General features: G+C 54.9%; 1 protein-coding gene across 7 annotated transcripts in view; it reads right to left on the reverse strand.

Annotated features, from left to right (window-relative positions):
* Positions 1-9,263: 9,263 nt before the first annotated feature.
* LOC144932708 (BAR/IMD domain-containing adapter protein 2-like) overlaps positions 9,264-20,028 on the reverse strand; it is a 55,261-nt gene continuing 44,496 nt past the window's right edge. For 2 of the 7 annotated variants that reach the window (XM_078857070.1, XM_078857069.1), the window contains 3 exons: positions 15,706-15,755; positions 14,870-14,933; positions 9,264-11,854 (listed from right to left, as the gene is read on the reverse strand). In XM_078857070.1, coding sequence (XP_078713196.1) covers positions 14,872-14,933; positions 15,706-15,755 — 112 coding nt within the window. In that variant the 3' untranslated portion in view covers positions 9,264-11,854; positions 14,870-14,871. The other 5 variants (XM_078857071.1, XM_078857068.1, XM_078857066.1 and 2 more) reach the window with 3 other exon arrangements.

Genomic DNA, 20,028 nt, shown 5'->3' on the forward strand with positions numbered 1-20,028 from the left:
GTCATCGGGAGGCGCAGAGGGTGGTGGTGGTGGTGTGTGTGTGAGCAGGTCTCCTTCATAGCCTGTGAGGCATCGGGCCTGTGGGAGGCAGTACAGCAAGCGGGTGTCGAGGCACGAGGTCCGCGTGGCGGAGAGTGTGCGACTGGGTCTCTGCGTGGGTGGCTTCTCCCTGGCCACTGGAAAGGGTAATTGGGCAAATTTCCCAAGCAGATCTCCAGCCTGGCAGTACAGTACAGTCTTGTAGTAGCTTCTGGAGCTTTTCTGGCTCAAGATTTTGAATCGAAATGGTCTATATCAGTCGGGAGGGGCCCACTATCGCTGATAAGACACAATGAGTGTGAGGGCCGCCACGCATTTGAAACCATTGGGGTTTGACAGCAGCACGATGGGGGGGTTGTTTTTTACATTTGTGTATTATCGGGGGCAGCACTAAAGCCGACCAGTGGCCCACAGGCCTTTGCGATGGAGAACGCTGGCCTACATTATCCAGGAAAGCCTCGCTCGGTCTCATGAATCATTTTCAGCAGGGCCGTGCATTGGCGTCTTTGGCCAATCCCTGCTTGTTAAGTGTTGTGTGTACGTGCGAAGAAAAAAGCCACGCTTCATATCCTCCCAGCAATTGGTGCCATGGGAATTCTGGGGAATGGAATCGTGAGGTTTGAATCCGTGCGCGCAGAGCCTTGATTGTGTTGCCTTGTTGCGCGCGTGGTAGCAGCGGCGTTCGTTTTCTTCCCCACGAAGCCAAAACGCTCACTAATAATGGCATTGGCCGCACGGCCACAGTGTGGCACGACACTCCTGAACAAAACCATATTCTTGCCAACTCGGTGAGGCCCATTATCAACTGCATAAAAAATGTCCACTATCTTCTTAACTGAACTCACTATAACAATTATAATGTTTACCCACAATTCCTGAGCAATGTTTGCAACTGCAAATGTCGCAATCGTGTGTTTTGTCTGTTTCACGGCATTGTTAATGGCAAATGTTAGCGAGTTGAATGTCTGTGTTCTCGTGTTACCACTGCCAACAGATTCGTTGTTTTTTTATATGGTGGGATTATTTAATAGGGGGATGGTTTTGTGTTTGACATGCCACAGTATCACCATCAGTAGTATTCATGGCCGATGGGGGCCAAGTTCTCACCGCGCTGAACACGAGCTGCGAGTCGCCCCAATCCTCCTCCCCCCCTCACCTCCTCCCCCCTCACCTCCTCTCCCCCTCCCCCCTCACCTCTCCCCCTCCCCCCTCACCTCCCCCCCTCCCCCTCACCTCCTCCCCTCCCCCTCACCTCCTCCCCCCACAACCCCCCACAACCCCCCACCCCCTCTCTCCCCACAACCCCCCTCACCTCCTCCCCCCCTCCCCTTCACCTCCTCCCCCACCTCCCTCCCCCTCTCTCCCCACAACCCCCCTCACTTCCTCTCCCCCTCACCTCCTCACCTCCTCCCCCCCTCCCCCCTCACCTCCCCCCCTCCCCCCTCACCTCCCCCCCTCCCCCTCACCTCCTCCCCCCCCTCCCCTTCACCTCCTCCCCCACCTCCCTCCCCCTCTCTCCCCACAACCCCCCTCACTTCCTCTCCCCCTCACCTCCTCACCTCCTCCCCCCCTCCCCCTCACCTCCCCCCCTCCCCCTCACCTCCCCCCCTCCCCCTCACCTCCTCCCCCCCCTCCCCTTCACCTCCTCCCCCACCTCCCTCCCCCTCTCTCCCCACAACCCCCCTCACCTCCTCCCCCCCTCCCCCCTCACCTCCCCCCCTCCCCCTCACCTCCCCCCCTCCCCCTCACCTCCTCCCCCCCTCCCCCTCACCTCCTCCCCCCCCTCCCCTTCACCTCCTCCCCCACCTCCCTCCCCCTCTCTCCCCACAACCCCCCTCACTTCCTCCCCCCCTCCCCCTCACCTCTTCACCTCCCCCTCACCTCCTCCTCCCCCTCACCTCCTCCCCCCCTCCCCCTTACCTCCTCCCCCACCTCCCTCCACCTCTCTCCCCACAACCCCCCTCACTTCCTCCCCCCCTCCCCCTCACCTCCTCACCTCCTCCCCCCCTCCCCCTCACCTCCTCCCCCCCTCCCCCTCACCTCTCCCCCTCACCTCCTCCCCTTCACCTCCTCCCCCACCTCCCTCCACCTCTCTCCCCACAACCCCCCTCACCTCCCCCCCCCTCCCCCTCATCTCCCCCCCCCTCCCCCTCACCTCCCCCCCCCCTCCCCCTCACCTCCTCCCCCTCACCTCCTCCTCCCCCTCACCTCCTCCTCCCCCTCACCTCCTCCTCCCCACAACCCCCCTCACCCCCTCCCTCACCTCTCACCCCCCTCACAACCCCAACACGCCCGCCGCTGCTGCTGCTGCTGCTCCATAACGTTCACAACGCCGGTTCTCGACCCGCGAGTCGCCAGGCTGCGGCACGGATACCGTGCGGGAGAAATGTTGGAATCACACGGGGGGGGGGGGGGGGAGACGTTGCGGCGACAAAACACAGTGACTCGACACGCCAAGAAACCGCAGTGACACCACCACCATCACCTTCGACGTGAGCTGATCTTCTCCGTAACCTGGGGAGCACTGGAGACCTCTGGGTCTTGAGTGGTGGTGGGGGTGGTGGTGGTGCCTTAGCGAACCGGTGAAGAACCGTTGGTTTCCACCAGTGGTGGGTCTTCACTCATCTTCAGAGGGGGGTGGAGGCCACTTTCGCGGATAAGACATCAGTTGTGAGGGCCATCACGCATTTGAAAACATTGTCGGGTGTGACAGCCTGACGATGGGTTGCGTTTTCACATTTTGTGTGTTGAAACAGCGAACCTTACAAAAAAAAACATTTGACCAGGTAAGGCCCATCGAGCTATTTCAGCTCTTTTTTTTTTCCCGACGCGACCTGGACACGAATGACAGCTCAACGAAGTGGCTTATCATGACGTGGCTTGTCATCACGTGGACATTGATAGCAGCCAAATACTCTTAAAGGCGTGAGATTGATTGTAAATGGGGGTGGGGGGGGGGGGGAACCGGAGAAAAATCCACGCGACCACGGACGAGATGGAGAGACACGCAAACTCCACAACGATACAGCAGCCATCAAGGGTCGGGATCGAACCCGCGCCCTCCTGTATACCTGGCGAGGGAGTCAACATCGTCGTTTGTGGCCACACTAAAGGCCGCCAGGGGACGCCAGTGGCCTGCGGTTACGGGTGTGGAGGGAGAGGGCAGAGGTCGCAACCGGGTACCCGATACCCGTACCCTACCCGATACCCGGCTACCTGTACCCGGCCGTGCAAATCTTTCGGTCGTTTTTTAACCCACTTCCCGTGATCCAATCGAGCTGACATTTTCCACACATTATCGTTGTGCGTGACAATTAATGTTCGTGAAATTTTTTTTCCAAAATTTTACACTTTTTAGGACACAAATATATTTAATTACCAATTGCGTAATGGTGCAATGCAATCATCTGACCCATAGGTGGCAGCCATCTCAAGCCAGAGGACGAGAGGACTCTAGCCGCCACGCATATAAAGGATTTATAGTGAAAACCTTTGTTTTTACGGGTTATACTTATTGGCTGGTTGGGAACGGCCGTTATCCAGCGGCTGATAGTCGTGGCTGAGGAATTCCATTTGGATGGAAGTGTAAAAACACAACTCCGAAATAGCGCGAGGTCACGCAAACCTGGACGGCAGCGGAAGAATTCCGTTGTGGTTCAGCGTTTTTACACCGAAATTCAAATTAGCATCAGGTCATGCACACACACACACACCAGGCTGGTGGTCGAGGAATTCCATTGGGATTTAAATGCAAAAAACGCCGAACCCCAATTAGCGTCGGGTGATGTATTGCAACACCCGACGGCTGGTTGCACGTAGAGTCGTCACGTGAACACAATTCGGCAATCCCTGGCGAAAAACGCACTCTGGACAAAGTGACTACGGGGTGAGGATGGGATTGGTGGATCACAAAGGGATGGGAGTACTGATTTTAAACAATAGATATTTATAAAATCGCATTCATCAACAACATCGACTTAAAATAAAAAGTATGTAACCGGCGACGATTCCGGCACCGGCCCTTCATTGCTATGAAGGGCCGTTGCCCGAAACGTTGCCTATTATATACCATTCCGAATAAGGCAACCCAGTCTTGACGAATGTGCCAAGACTACCAAACGACGCAGTGCCGCCAAGGAATTTGTTCTAACGCTCAGGAGTGGCGATGGCGTGCAATGAAGTTGTTGTTTGTACAGAGCAAGTGGGTTCGTGTACTCGTACAGATGTTGACCCACCACACCGAGTACTGTACTCATTTGAAGGCCGAGTCGATCTAGGGGAGGCCCATGGTCAGCACAAACATGTGTAGACACGCAGGCACATACGTTTTATACATTCACATATTCGTGCACATTTTTTTACAAAGATCCCCCGTGTAGCCTCAACAGACTTGGGGCAAGTGCTGTTTACGAGCACTTCTATGAAGGCAGGGACGGCACACGAGGTGGGGGAGGGGGGGGGGTGACCAGTACTGTAGCACGCCCGGCCGCCTTTGTCTCCCTAGTGGCGATGTTTATACACCGCACCAGGTAAGCCATGAGGCCGAATCATTTACCAAACACACACAACTGAAGACAAAGAACCCCGTATGGTCTTAACAGACTGTCGGCCCAATTGCTGACCTAACACCCACAGTAAACACTGACCCCCCTAAACCTCGCGCACACACAACCACACGGTCTTCTAACCCGAGCCCCGACCCAAGTCCTCAACCCAGACTCTCCCCCCCCCCTCCAACCCTGCACAGTCGATAATAAACAACAACGAGTCTTCTTGGTTCTTTCGGTAAAGTCACGTAGAAGGAAAATAATAAAGTAATAAAACATAATAAAATAATTCTCACGACGTTTTGGCCACAACGCAAGCAGCCGTCTTCAGGTGGAGAACAGGTCTGTCGAGAAGGCAGAGTCTGAATGTTCTCCACCTGAAGACGGCTGCTTGCGTTGTGGCCGAAACGTCGTGAGAATTATTTTATTATGTTTTATTTTTATTATTTTCCTTCTACGTGACTTTACCGAAAGAACCAAGAAGATGAATCCCTGCAGTCACGAAAGCTTTAAATCGAAAAAAACAACAATGAGGTCACAGAGCGAGGCGGCCGGTCTCGTGAGAAGTCGGGTTTTATTGGAAGACTGGGTCGGCGTACGCCAACCCCATCATCAACAACAACAACACCACCAAAAAAAACCCCCAAAGAAAAAGATCCCCCGTGTAGCCTTAACAGACTTGGGGCAAGTGCTGTTTGCGAGCAGCACCTATGAAGGCCGGCACGGCACACGAGGGGGGTGGGTGGCCAGCACCACGCCCGGCCGCCTTTGTCTCCCCAGTGGCGACGTTTTACACATTGCACCGGGTACTCATTTGCGCCTGAGTCGACCTAGGGGAGGCCCAGGACCGGTGCAGACAATCGTGGCTGGGTGTTGGCCGTGAGTGGGAATCGAACCCGGGTCGCCGGGTTCGTAGCGCAGCGTAGCGCTAACCGCTACACCACCACCACCATCCGCCCCCCCAAATCGCAGTGTTCACACCATCACGGTGTCGGCGAGGTGACAGGCGGACGGCAAAAAAAAAAGAAACCCACGTGATCGATCGTGGAGGAGCCGAACCAACGTTGGTTTAGCGCACGTGGCCAACGCGGTGACGCGTCGTGACACCTCTCCCCCCTCGAGACGGACATTCCATTGTTGGGGAGGCAGGCGGTGGGGGATGTTTCATGGACACGGATACGACAACGACGGACTTCGACGTCCGTGAAATAACAAAAAATATGTACAACGAGCCTCTTTTGCTGCATTACAACACTCCCCACGGTAAAACGTGCAACGTTGGGCCAACGTTGACAGGAGGTTGAAAACATTGGCCCGACGCTCCAGGTTTTACTGGGTTGTGGCCTCCCGGTGAAACGTGCAACTCTGGCCCCAAAGTTTCACGTTTACTGCGTCGCGGCTTAAACGCAAAATATATATTTTTTGGCTAATCTTGTCCAAACCCCCATGCAGTTAGACCCAACAGGGAAGGAGTTGCCTTAGAAAAATACATTTCATAGATCATCATCATCGTCGTCAGCGCAGTCTTCATAATTGCTTTGTCTAGAGCCAGGGGTCGGCAACCAAAACACCAACAAGAGCAGCCTTTCTTTTCGTTCCAAATTCGGTAACAAAACTCAAAGTTTTCAAGAGCCGCCGATGCGTGCGAACACACACGCACACATCACGTGATGAAGCGGTCCCGGCATGCGGCTCCAGAGACGACCCCACTCCGACCCCCACCCCCCCCTGGCCGAGAAGAAGATGCTGCAACAGCGTTGCCTTCAACAGCTCAGAAACATCGCAGATGGGACTGGCCACGGAAATGTGGAATTCACTCCAAGTCCACCACCACCACCACCACGTGTGTGTGTGTGACAAGTGGCACAGCGACTCTGCGGGTTGCAAGGCCGCTCCGTTTACAAAGTAGGACGTCCCCGCCCCCCCCCCCCCAAGACGTTGCATTCCCGGTGTCAACACATTTATACAAGTCCGGTGTCTCCTCTCTCACAACACACAGCGCATCGACCGGATTGTAAGACGCACCTTCCCCCACCCTCGCCCCTAGCCTCGTCTTTAAGACGACAGGAGGTGTATTCACTCATTTTCAGAGGGGGGCGGCGGGAGGGGGGGGGAGGAGGCCACTTTCGCCGATAAGACATCATCAGACGTGACAAGAGCCGCCACACATTTGAAACCAATCGGAGATTTGACAGCACGACGAAGATGGGGATTGAGGACGGGGGGGGGGGGGGGGTGCATGTCAGGGGCCACACGAAAGGCCACAAATGGCCCGTGGGCCTTGCAACGGTGAGCGCCGCTTTAAGATGTCGGGGAAGGTAAAAGTGCGTCTTTAGCAATCCGGGGAATCCGTCGTGATGCGTGACCCCCTTGTGACGATGCACGGCGATGAAGAATCCCCGGGGGTGCGGGGGGGAATTGTGGTTTTAGATTATTGCTCTCAGAACGTTTCGACCGCCCTCGGGTACCGGTTAAAGCTGCCCAGTGAGACGGTCCGCGTGCGTTTTTACGAGAAGAGAAACGCGCATTTCGCGCGAGTTTGAACTCCCGTCGACGACTACTAAGGCACGGACGCCGCACTGGCGAGAATTTACGCATCAACAAAAATATATTTAAGTCATAATTTGTGCTCATACAACGTAAGAGTGTGTGTTGTTTATGTGGGGTGGTGGGGGGGGAGCCAGCAAGACAACAAAAATTATAAACCCTTAAAATCAGTCAAAAGCAGCAGCAGCAACGGTAGCAACAATAACAAAAAAATCATGGTCTAAAATGATCGCCAGGTTCAAGTCCCGGCCAACTTGGGTCACATCATAGCCACCACCACCACCAATCGTGACACCGCCGGCGGACAGGAATATGATGAGTACCATGCGGTGATGACGGTCAGTGACGTGCGAACGTTTCATAAATTACGTCAAGGCGGTCGGTACCTACCACAGGAAATGTGGAATTGTCACGAATTGTTGAGAAACCAACGGTGGTGGTGGTGGGTGGGTGGCAAGCGGTGGGTTTTTTTAAGCGAATGAGACTGTGACCCCGCCATACGAACGTGGAATCTCCCACCACGAGACCGGGATGGCGAAAAGTGAGAGGCCTCTCCTGCCTTGATTTCCCGTCTTTTGCCCAAACGGAAACCTTCGAGCTCCTAAAACTCCCCCGTCGCACACGCTCTGCGCCTCTGGCGTTCGATTTTTTTAAGAAGACAAACATCGTCATGGGCGTCGCATGGAGAGACAACACGGAGATGGGCTTTTGAGATCGGTCTCGCAATCAATAACACTAACGACACACACGCACGCACGGCCACATACAGACAAAGATTTCCCCCCCCCACATAGCCTTAACAGACTTTTGGGGCAAGTGCTCTTCGAGAGGAGCACCAAGTCGAGCCCAGAATTTGGTGACGATGGGGTGGTGGGTGGTTAGCACCACGCCCGCTTGACTTTTGACAACTGGACATAGTCACACAAAGATCCCCCGCCCCCCGTGTAGCCTTTAGCACAGACGGGGGCAAGTGCTGTTCGTGAGCCCCTATACAAGCCGGTAAGCACGCGAGGGGGGAGGGTGGGGCCGCCACCACGACCACGCTCGGCCGCCTTTGTCTCACGCCGCACTCTGCACTCGTTTAAGGTCGAGTCGACCTCGGGGATGCCCGGGACAGAGTCAGATAATCGTCACCGATGTTGGCCGCGAGTGGGAATGGAACTTGGGCCGCCAGGTTTGCAGAGCAGCGCGCTAACCACAACACCACCACACCCGACTCGTACACGTTACGTGCACCAAAAAAAGACATGTTGAACGCACGCACGCACGCACGCCAACACATAAATACGAATTCACCACGAAGCCTTTGAATGTAACTGTACACCACGAGATGCCCTCAGAGGGACTTGGGAGACACAGCCATTGCGACCCCCCCCCCCACACAGAGCGCCAGTGAATAATAATAATAATAATTGTACAGTAGTAGTAGCAGTAACCATCGCTGTCGTTATCATCGTCATCATCATCGTCATCATCATCATCATCATCGCCGCCGTCAGTTGCTGCGAAAGAGCCTGCTATGTTTAGTGCAAAAATAGATTCGTCACCTTTACTGTGCACGGCTGCCGTCGGTGCGCGCGTGCCCCTGGGTGTGCGCGCGTGCCCCTGGGTGTGCGCGCGTGCCCCTGGGTGTGCGCGCGTGCCCCTGGGTGTGCGCGCGTGTCCCTGGGTGTGCGCGCGTGCCCCTGGGTGTGCGCGCGTGCCCCTGGGTGTGCGTGCGTGCCCCTGGGTGTGCGCGCGTGCCCCTGGTGTGCGTATCTGCTTGCGCACGGGTACACACGCGCGTGCGCCATTGTGCAAATTCGCGCGCATGAACGCAAGCGTATACGTGTGTGTGTGTGTCTGTCTATGCAAGCTGGACGAAGTCGAATGACTGCATGCAACCTCGCGTGTGTCGAACCCAGTTCGGGGTGTCTTGGTTCCGCGGTTTCCGATTTGGTCGGGCGCACGCACGCGACTTCAATCCCTGGTTTTGTTTTTCGGATCATCCAATTCCGTCGACGCGTCGGTCCGTTCTGAAGCGTCGCTCAGCGTGCGCAACAGCCCTGCCACCCGAGCAGCATGCGCGACAGCCGTGCCAGATGCCTGCCCCCCCCCCCCCCCTCTTGCTTAACCCCCCCCCTCCCACGTCCAAATAAAAATTTTCGTGCAAATTGATCGGAGTCTGCGAACACAAACGAAACGCACTTGGGGTGTTTTGACACAACTCACCGATGACAAGTGTAGCGACGATTCATGAAGCGGATGGTCCATCTCGAACTCTAGCACCCGAACATCGGTCCGTTTCCTAAAGACAACTGGAGCTTTTACCCCGAACCATGGAGCTGCAACTCTCACCCTGACCACAAGCATAACACCAACCTGAACGTAAATCCCAAAAAAACGTAGCCAGATCCTATACCCTAACCATTACTCCAAACTACGGCACTCGGCTTAAAACTATTTCTAAAAAAGTTTTTTACCTACCAGGCAACGCCTACCGAGTTCTTATTCAGACGCGACCTGGTCACACATGATAGCACAACCAAGTGGCTTATCATCACGTGGAAATTGATAGCAGTAGCCAAATACTCTAAGCGCGCGGCGATTCTAAATGGAGGGAAAAGCCGGAGAGCCCAGAGAGAAAAATTCGCGCGACCACACGGAGAGACACATGCAAACTCGAAATATACAGCAGGCGTCAGGGTAGAACCCACGGCCTGTATACCAGGCAAGGTAGTTAACATCTCACTACCGCAGCTTAACTCCAGTACTATGCTTGACCTTTACCCCCTAACAATAACCAATAGAACCAAAGTAGAAATCCTAACCCTTCCCCCAAACCTCATCCTTAACCCCAACGTAAGCGCCATCCAATGGCGGAACCAGGATTTTCAGGTGGGGGGGGGGGGGCAACCCCTCCAGCAATGAAAAATGATAGAGGAGTTGTTAGTGAGTAGGGACTGGCAGAGGTGGGACAAAGTCATTGTTATGCAAGTCCAAGTCGAGTCGCAAGTCATCAAATTCATGACTCGAGTCTGACTCGAGTCCAAGTCACATGACTCGAGTCCACATCTCATAGGTGGGACAAAGTCATTGTTATGCAAGTCCAAGTCGAGTCGCAAGTCATCAAATTCATGACTCGAGTCTGACTCGAGTCCAAGTCACATGACTCGAGTCCACATCTCATAGGTGGGACAAAGTCATTGTTATGCAAGTCCAAGTCGAGTCGCAAGTCATCAAATTCATGACTCGAGTCTGACTCGAGTCCAAGTCACATGACTCGAGTCCACACCTCTGGGGACTGGTCCCTTGCTTTTTATTTGACGCGTGTTCGGCGATGGCGCAGCCATCGATCGAGGGTCGAGTTTGAACCGCGTTGTGTGATCGGCATCGCGCTCGCTGAAGGTGAATGTCTTCAGGGAAGGCGTGTGCTGTATACGCAAGTGCGCACAATTCTGAGAGTCACTTATAACTGTTTTGCCGTTACTTATTACCAATTATTGACTCAGACTATTGTCCTATCATCTCATAGAGTCCCTGACACGTAATAATCTGCTACACAGTGGCAATGGGGGTCGCAAAATGCCGATTCATTACTAATAAACCCCAATGATGCGATCGAAATTAGGGATTTCGATCCGATCATTGGGGGGGGCACGTGCCACCCCACCCCCCATTAGCTCCACCAGTAGCGCCAACCACAACCCTAACACCGAGTCTAACCGCACCACCGCTATCCCAAGCCATAGCCGACGCCACACGCTAATGCCACACCCCCCTCCTCCTTCTAGAAGACACGGGGGGGGGGCAGCCCTGAGCGAGTATCAGCAAGAGAGGACCTGTTGGCGCCAGCGTCGGTGCACGTGCGATGTGCCAACGTCGCGGTGGTTTGGTACCGGCGCCACAAGCCCGGCCGTCGTCGTCGTCGCCGTCGTCGCCGTCGTCGTCGTCGTCGTCATCTCAAACTGGAAGCCGAGTGATGGCCGCCCCATCGGTCACGTATAATTAATGCCGAGATATTTGGGGGATCCCTGCGCACGCATGACTGGGAGTCGAACCCGGGCCGACACAGTTATTGCACGCGCACGCACGGACGACATCGCGCGAACGTTGATGTTGACAGTGCCGCCACCCACCCCACAAAAATAGCAACGCAATCAAGTGTAGTGTAATTACAAAAAAAAAACGGAAAAACTCGCGCACATTCCATAAACGATGACTGGAAAAAGCTTAACAAAGTAAAAAAAAAATAATCAAAAACCCGACACGGAATTAAATGCGCGCACGCGTGCGCGTCCGACCTCCGCCGTTCGCAAAGTCCGGGTTCGACTCCCGCCAGCGTGGAGGTAGGAGTCGGCAGGAGACCAGGAACTGCTGCGGGTGCCCCTCATCCAGAGAGACGGTAAATTTAAACGTCGGGAAAAAATAAACGAAAAATCATGATAAGTTATTATTCATCTAACAAGCGCAGTGGCGTTACAGACAGACAACAATGGCGGTGGGGCCCAGCTTGGCCCAGCGGGCGAGGAAGAGAAAGCCAACCACGAGGGGTTTGAGAAAAAAAAAAATTGTGGGGGGGGGACATGCGAGGAACCATGGCGGAGCTCCGTGAGGTGGTCTTGGTCTTGGGGAAGAGGTCCGTGGGCCCCAGGATCATCCGCAGGCCTCACTTGACCATGGGTCCCGAGCGATCGTTGGTGACCGTGGGTTTCAGCTTGACGCTCGCAAATGGGTTTCCGCTGCAAAGCACGAGGAGGCGGCGTGTCACACCAACGTCACACCGCCATCACCGCCACGTGCGCGCGCGCCATTCCGTTCCATAAAATAACAACAAAAACAAGTGTGGCTGGCTATCGAACAAGATGGCCACCGCATCGAGCGCTTTCAGATGCGCTTCTGCGTCCGTCTGGAACGGTCTTCCTTCTGATATTAGGAAGCCACTGGAGCTGTGCACGTTTAAATCATCAACTCATTGCTTTAGAAATGCTTTTTGAGTTTATTTCCATCCTCTGCACTTCCGATTTGCACGGTTGCCTACGTATGGCGGTGCGAAAGAAGTTCAACGTAGATACATAGAATGACGCGGACGGCTGCATTGTCAGCCAAGCGAAACATTCCAATTTAGCGGAGTGACCCTGCCACGGAAATGCGTAATTTTCCCCACTCCTGGTTCAGAGCCACCGGTGGGCAATGGGCGTCACCCCATTCTACTCGCTTGAGCTCACATTGATACGCGGATAAAATTTACCAAAAATATTCCACGGCACGACCCTCCCGCATATGCCTCTCGAGACTCCCGATAAATAAAATCAACTTTAAAAAAAAAGATAAATATATACCGTATTATTTAGTTAACATTAACTTTAAAAAAGTGAGGAGCTGGATAATTAAAAAAAATCGGTCAAAATGGACAATGTATACTTTTAGGTATTTGGCCCAACGAGTAGCAAATATAACAACGCAGAATAAACACAAACAAAAAACACAAACATCGCCGGTTCTTAGACCCTTGCAGGATTGTTAACAGTTAGTAGAGCTTGACACATGCAGGCAACTGGAACATTCCATTCATTAGTTAGGGGGGGGGTGGGGGAGTTGTGTGTGTGCAGACTCCTGGACCATTCCATTCATTAGTTAGGAGGCGGGGGGGGGGTGAGAAGACAGGCAAGGGACTGTGATCTTGTGCATCGCGTCCAGCACCTCCCAACACCGCGCTGCACGCTATTTGCATCTGGAAGCGCGTTGTTCTGCAGCCGAGTAGCAACAACAAAAAAAGCGACAAGGCTACGGGCCAGAGCAGGCAGCAGATTAAATAGTTGATTAATTGGCCAATTAACTGCTTAGCCAATTAATTCAAGAGGGGCCACTCATTTGCTCAATCCCAAGGAATAATGTAAGCGGTCATATCAGATCAGGAGATGTAGGTGCATGATAATGTGACCAAGAGAATAGCCAATCAGAAAACAAAGCCTGGATTTCAAAACCTCACTTTATGAAAACAAGAACATTAAAAAATGCTAAATTCAGCTCCGACTCCACAAAAGCAGCAGCAACTGCAGGGAAACATCCTTCTGGAAGCAAAGCCGCATGAGTCCTTACGGACCCCGGCACACTGGGCTACGTTTGCAGCCAGAATCCTGTTTCCTCTGCTGCACCCTACAATTGAAAAATATGGGCTCCAAAGAATCACTTTGGGTGCTGGAAGCTGTTTTCTTTTGCTTTTTTGACGACACCAGAGATTTGAAATCCAGGCTGCATTTGCATTCACCTCGGCATACTCCTGATTGGCAGCTCGCAGTCACATGATCAAACGCCGCAACATTCCAGGACAGACCGGAGCTGCCCTCCGCCGCCCTTGCTGCCACGTGATCCACATCCTGACACTTTTCGCCAGAGCATCACTATCGTCAGCAGCAGCAGCACCAGGGAAAACACTCTTCGGGATGCAAATGCAGCACGGTGGTTCCGAGGCCTCAACTTGCAGTGCGCGGTGCAGTGTGGTTGTGCGAGTACTCCGTGTCCTGTGGTTTGGCCCAGTTAGTGCGAAGATAGTCGCCGTGGAAACCCGAAGACCCACACACCCACCACTACCACCACCACCGTCACCACGTGGATCACAGCATCGCCACGGGCATCACTTTTACCGATGTTTGGTTTTCGGGTCGTAATGTGTACCTCATCGCTGGGTGCGACTGGCTCCGGTCGTGCTAGCGGAGTCGGCTCACGTGGCAAAGAGGGGGTTACCTACACAAAGCCTCCCCCCATCATCCCCCCCCCATCCCCTCCCTCTACCAACCCCAGCGGGGAGCGATTTCAGATGACGACGACGACGACGATTGCGGTGATAATTTATGTACGCATGTTGAACTTCTTTGGCACCACAAGTAGCCAACCGTGCTCATCGAAGGTGACGACTAGAATCGCGATAATGACGCCGACAGCGATGATCACGATGGATGAGCTTGACGCCGATTGGCAACTGTGGCGATAATGACGGCAATGGAAACGGAGATGACGACGCGACGGTGAATCTCATGACGATGGTGACCACCCAATGGCTCTCTCACTCGAGACCACAGATGCCCCCCCCCCCTCCTCCCTCATGCCACGACCGCACGATGACCACAAGGATGACCGCGATGTCAATGATAATAATTATGATCATAACGATGGTGCAAAACAACTCCTGGCTTCTTCCCCGATGGATCTCCAGATAAACATGCCAACGTTGGCCCAACGTTGACATGGTCGTTGGAACCGCTGGCCCAAATATGGCCGAATGTCGTTCCAACATTTACCGGTCTCCTACACGGGACACCAAACGTTGCTCCGTCCCATCCACGACCCTTTGCCACGTGACCACCATCCCGCTAAGACCACTTTCATAAGGGGGCCAAAGGAAAATTTAGGTGAAAAAAAAACGAACATTTAATTTGACTCTTACTTATTTTTTGGCATGGCGCAGTCCCGTCACCAAATTCGCCAACACTCTGGCTAACAACCTCCCAGTGGGTGGGTTCCCCCGGGAGAGGGAGTGGTGGTGGTGGTGGTGGTTGGGGGGGGGTACAGGGCTTCAAACCCAGACCCCGGGCCCTCTGACCGGTGCCCGCACGGTTTCCGCGACGCGGTGGACCCTGCCGAAGCGTGGATGTTAATCGGGGTGGACCTGTCCGTCGCCCCCCCCCCCTAGCCTCCAACCGCGGCCACGTGGCCCGGTCCGGCCGGCATGTGCTCAGCGAGCCGGTGGAACCTACCCTCACACGCCTGCGGAACTCTTATCAAAACCTGGCTGTGGGTAAATCGACATCGGCAAGGGGGCTGGGGGAGGGATAAGGAGGGAGGGAGGGGACGGGAGACACGTGGTGATGCTACAAAATAGATAAGCGGACAAAGACGTCTTCATTCATTATCTCTGGTCTCTCGCACGCAGGCGAGATGTTAACTGCCTCGCCTGGTACACAAGAGTTCGTGGGTTTGATCCCGACCATGATGCCCGCTGTATATTTGGAATTTGCATGTCGTCTGTCCCCGTGTGGTCACGTGGATTTTTCTCCGGGTACCCCGGTTTTTCCCTCCACATTCAGAATCAACGTCACGCGTTTAAAGTATTTGGCTACAATACATTTCCACGTGATAAGCCACTTGGTTGTGCCATCATTTGTGGCCAGGCTGCTTCAGAAAAATCATCTATACAGCTCAGTGTGGCTTTATACCTGGTAAAATAAAAGGTTTAGTTCAACAGTTTATACAAAAGTATTTTTTACACAACTCAGCGGCACCCCACGGGGGCGCAAGTGTGTGTGTGTGTGCCTCGTTGTGTGCGTATGCACGCGCACGGGCTTGTACTCGTGCACACGCGTGTGCATGTGTGTACGCATACATTTCGAAACCACAAACCTCCGCAACGAGCGGCTAACTTGCCGCACGCGGCCCGCGCCACCGCCCTCCCGGTCAGCTGTGAACCGTCGCTCCGCGGTGAGGGGGAGATTAAGGAAATGGGCAGCCCCCCTTACACTACCGCCGATTGCGGTTACAGGGTCGGCGAATACCGCACGGCGGACGTGTGTTTGCGCCCGTGCGATCACCATACCTGCTGAGGAAGAGAGCCATGCCATTGCTGCTCCGGATTGTGTTGTTATTCTGCGATGGAAAAGAAAGCACACAAGACAGTAAGGTAAGGAACTTGTTGTAAGACGGGCAAGGAGCTTAATGATCTCCCACGGGTCGCCGACGAGGACGTGAAACGAAAAACATCGATGTGCGTCGTTCCACGTTGCTCGTTAAACCCAGACAACCGATGGTCGGGCACAAAGACAAAGATCCCCCGTGTAGCCTTTAACAGACTGTTGGGGCAAGTGCTGTTAGCGAGCACCTATGAAGGCCGGCACGGCACACGAGGGAGCGGGTGGCCAGCACCACGCCCGACCGCCTTTGTCTCCCCAGTGGCGATGTTTATACACCGCACCAGGCACTACTTTTTGAGGCCGAGTCGACTTAGGGGAGGCCGAGGACCGGTCGAGATAACCATGCCTGAGTCGGAATCGAACTTGGGTAGCCAGGTTCGTAGCGCAGCGCGCCAACCGCTACAATACGAGGGTAGTGGTGTCAGGCACACGCGAACACACACCGCAAAGCACCGCAACTCCAACAACCACAACAACCAAAACAACCACAACAACCAAAACAACCACAACAACCACAACAACCAAAACAACCAAAACAACCAAAACAACCACAACAACCACAACAACAACAGTGCGACACAGTGACAAGGTTGTTGGCCTATGGCATGATTGCCCCCCCCCCCCCGTCAGAGGAGTGTGAGGGGGGGAGAGTCCCAAATGGGGGGGGGGGGGGGTCCCAAATGGAGACGAGTGTCCGTCCCCGGATGCTCGTCGTTCAAGCCGGGAGACAATTTAGACTTTTGGACATTAACCCTATTATGAACTCGTGAGAAAACGACTACGTATTAAAAAAAATCGCTACGTCATTATGATTGTTATTATTAGACGAAAGCCGCAAAGCTACACACGGCAACACGAGCGGCCAACACTCCCGTACGGTACCGCCGGGCTGCCAGTAGGAGACAGTACAGCAAGCAGGTTTCTCCCGGCCTCGTCACGGGACCATTTTTGCCAGCATCAAAAGTATGGAAAAGTTAAGAATACGTTTTTAACCCTTCCTGGCGGCAATAACAACGGTTGCGTTAAGGTGATCAAACACCAAACGGATTCCGATGGCGAGGAATCTGTGCCGCTCGCCTTTGCGCCGTTTCGCTTTTTGGCGTCCTCTGGTCCGACACTGGCGACACTGGGCCACAACGAAGAAGGCTGCAGACTGAGGTGTAGGCCAACAGTGGCAAAGACAAAGCCATCTCTTACTGTCAGAGCACGTTGGTTTGCATGTCTACCACAAGTACCGTGGCGTGGTTTAACGCAGACTTGATTCCTTGCACAATGTATCTATTTGGTGCTTGAACATTGTAACACAACCGCTTTATTGCCAGAAAGGATAAAACCGATTGTTATTTTTTTATGCCTCAGCTTAGTTATGCGTCATGTTCCTTGTTAAGTTGAGGGTTCGTCGACTGTTGTCAGGGCCATAGGGGGTGCGCGGTACGGCTGGCGCTGGGGTCTTTGCTTGGTGAACGAGGTTAGGGGCTATGCGCACGGCCAGGCCCGGACTGGCCATAGGGCACGGACAGCTCGCAGGGCAAATGCCCGGTGGGCCGGTCCATTCCTAGGGATCGTGCGCCGGTCTGTGTGGGGAAATTGCACGTGCGGTCAGAGCTCTTTTTTGTTATTACCTCGAGTGTGCAAGCTTCATTGTCACCTTCCGTGTGACGGAGCGGGCCTGGCACGAACCGGTCTACGTGCCCCAACCCCACCAACCCCACCAACCCCACCAACCCCAAACCCAACCAACCCCCCAGTGTGGCTCAAGGCGACCCCGTAAACACGCGGGGCCGCCACCAACAACCAACGCAGACCAGATCCGCATCTCCGTGTTAAATGGAGCGGTGGTGGGGGGGGGGGGGTCGAAGGTCGTAGACATTGCACATGACGGCAAAGGATGCGCCGTGGGACAAGTGGCACGTGGCTATGGAGTCTCCACCACCCTACCCCCCACCCCCTTCCCCTCACCATTGCACGACGGGTCGCAGTCGGCACAGCGTCCGCGCGAGGCCGTTCCCCCGCCAAAGGTAGCTTTCCGCTGCTCTCCATTGCCGGCCACAGGCTTGGCGGTGGAAATTCCACATTACCGTGGAGGGGTGATCCGGACTATCCGCAGAACGGCCACCGTTCAACGGAGCTAATTATTTGTCCGAAAGAACCGCTATCCCTGACCTTAAGTTATGACCCCAACTTTAAAAGTTCGTCCGTAACATTGGCTCCGACTGTCACATGAGCATTAGCCTCAGTGTTAACCCAAGGCCTACGTTTCACAGTTATATAACCCGCAGTTTTAAAATCACCGGAACCCAAACTCTACCCATAAACCCCAACCCATAACCCTTAGCTCTCAGCCGAACCCCAACTCGAACCATAACCGCAGAACCTAACCGGAGCTCTGGCTCTGATCATCGCTCAAAGCCTTCACTCCCTCACTAGAACCCTGACCATAACCGCCCCTAACTCTGCCTCTAAAGTTCCCCAAGCCTACCCCGAGCTGCAATCATAGCCCTGGCTCTAAACAGTTGCAGTAACTAGCGTGGGGGCAGGAGGTTCCTTGCCCCCCCCCCCCCCTCCGCCCCCCACCCGCCCCGGTGGCCAAAGCTACGAGTTGGGGGGCCCCCCTTGGCAACCACCATGGGGTATGTTTCCAACAACATTGTGAAAGAACAACACACTTCGTAACGATGTGATCAGGCAAGAACAGCGGCAATATGTAATAGCCGAGGTGCGACCTTGCGAGACAAATCAAATATTGGGGTCCCAAGCTGACCGATTGCGACAGCCGATGATGTCGTTACGACGCCACTGGCCGTACCCAGTCTACACCACACTGCTTACGATAACGAGGCATTACAGTAAGCAGGGTACTCCGATTCGGTATCGGTGAAACACGATTCAGGACGGAACTGGACCGTGATCTCACCACCCCAGCCTCCGGCGCAGCACGGCACTCCGGAGGGCACGCCACACAACACGCAAAGATCCCCCGTACAGCCTAGGCTGTTTGAGGGCAAGTGCGGCGAGTGGACACCTATGAAACGCACGCACGCACAAAGACGCGCATGCACGCACGCACAAAGACATGCATGCACGAACAAAGACGCGCACGCACGCACGCACACACACACACGCATGCTGGTGTACATCCAGTCCAGGATCGTGCAACACATGGCAGGCATCGTCAATAACCACCGCGTCTTCGTGAGCAAATGGTTCACACGGGACACTGCAAGCGAGACATAGGACATGGGAAACTGCAGACGGGACACTGCACATGGGACACAAGACACTGCAAACGCACACAGGACACTGCAAGCGGGACACTGCAAGCGGGACACTGCAAGCGGGACACTGCACAAGGGACACTGCACATACACATGGGACACTGCACAAGGGACACTGCACACGGGACACTGCACGCGAGAAGTAAGAGTTCCAATCATGCATTGTTTTTGCCAAAGCACCCGCAGAAGACGACAGCAGTGGCGAGTGTGCAGCTGCAGCAGTAGCAGCAGCAAGAGGCACGGCGGGCACGTGGGGTGCCACATGCGGGCTGTGTGTGGCTGTGCGTATGGCTGTGTGTGGCTGTGTGTGTGGCTGTGCGTGTGGCTGTGCGTGTGGCTGTGCGTGACTGTATGTGGCTGTCTGCAGGCTGTGCATGTGGTTGCGCCCGGGCTGCGTGTGGCGGCGCACGGCTGCGGCCGAGCTGTGTGCGGCTGTGCGTGTGGCTGTGTGTGGCTGTGTGTGGCTGTGTGTGGCTGTGTGTGGCTGTGTGTGTGACTGTGTGCGGCTGTGCGCGTGGCTGTGCGTGTGGCTGTGCGTGTGGCTGTGCGTGTGGCTGTGTGTGTGGCTGTGTGCAGGCTGGACATGTGGCTGTGCATGGCGAGCGTTTACTGGGAGCCGCGAGCGAGCGCGGCGGTGACGCTAAGTGCTGGAATCCTCCCGCAGCCACCAGAACGCCGGGGCACAAACCAGCGCCGAGGTGAACGAGATGAACGACATCGGCTGCCCACACCGGAGGGGTTCACGCGTGCGTACGGGCACACGTGTACACGCGTACGGGCACACGCGTACACGCGTAAACGCGTACGGGCACACGCGTACGGGCACACGCGTACGGGCACACGCGTACGGGCGTACGGGCACACGCGTACACGCGTACGGGCACACGCGTACGGGCACACGTGTACACGCGTACACGCGTACGGGCACACGCGTACACGCGTACGGGCACACGC

Source organism: Lampetra fluviatilis, chromosome 5, assembly GCF_964198595.1.
Source record: "Lampetra fluviatilis chromosome 5, kcLamFluv1.1, whole genome shotgun sequence".
In the NCBI taxonomy this organism is placed as follows: domain Eukaryota; kingdom Metazoa; phylum Chordata; class Hyperoartia; order Petromyzontiformes; family Petromyzontidae; genus Lampetra; species Lampetra fluviatilis.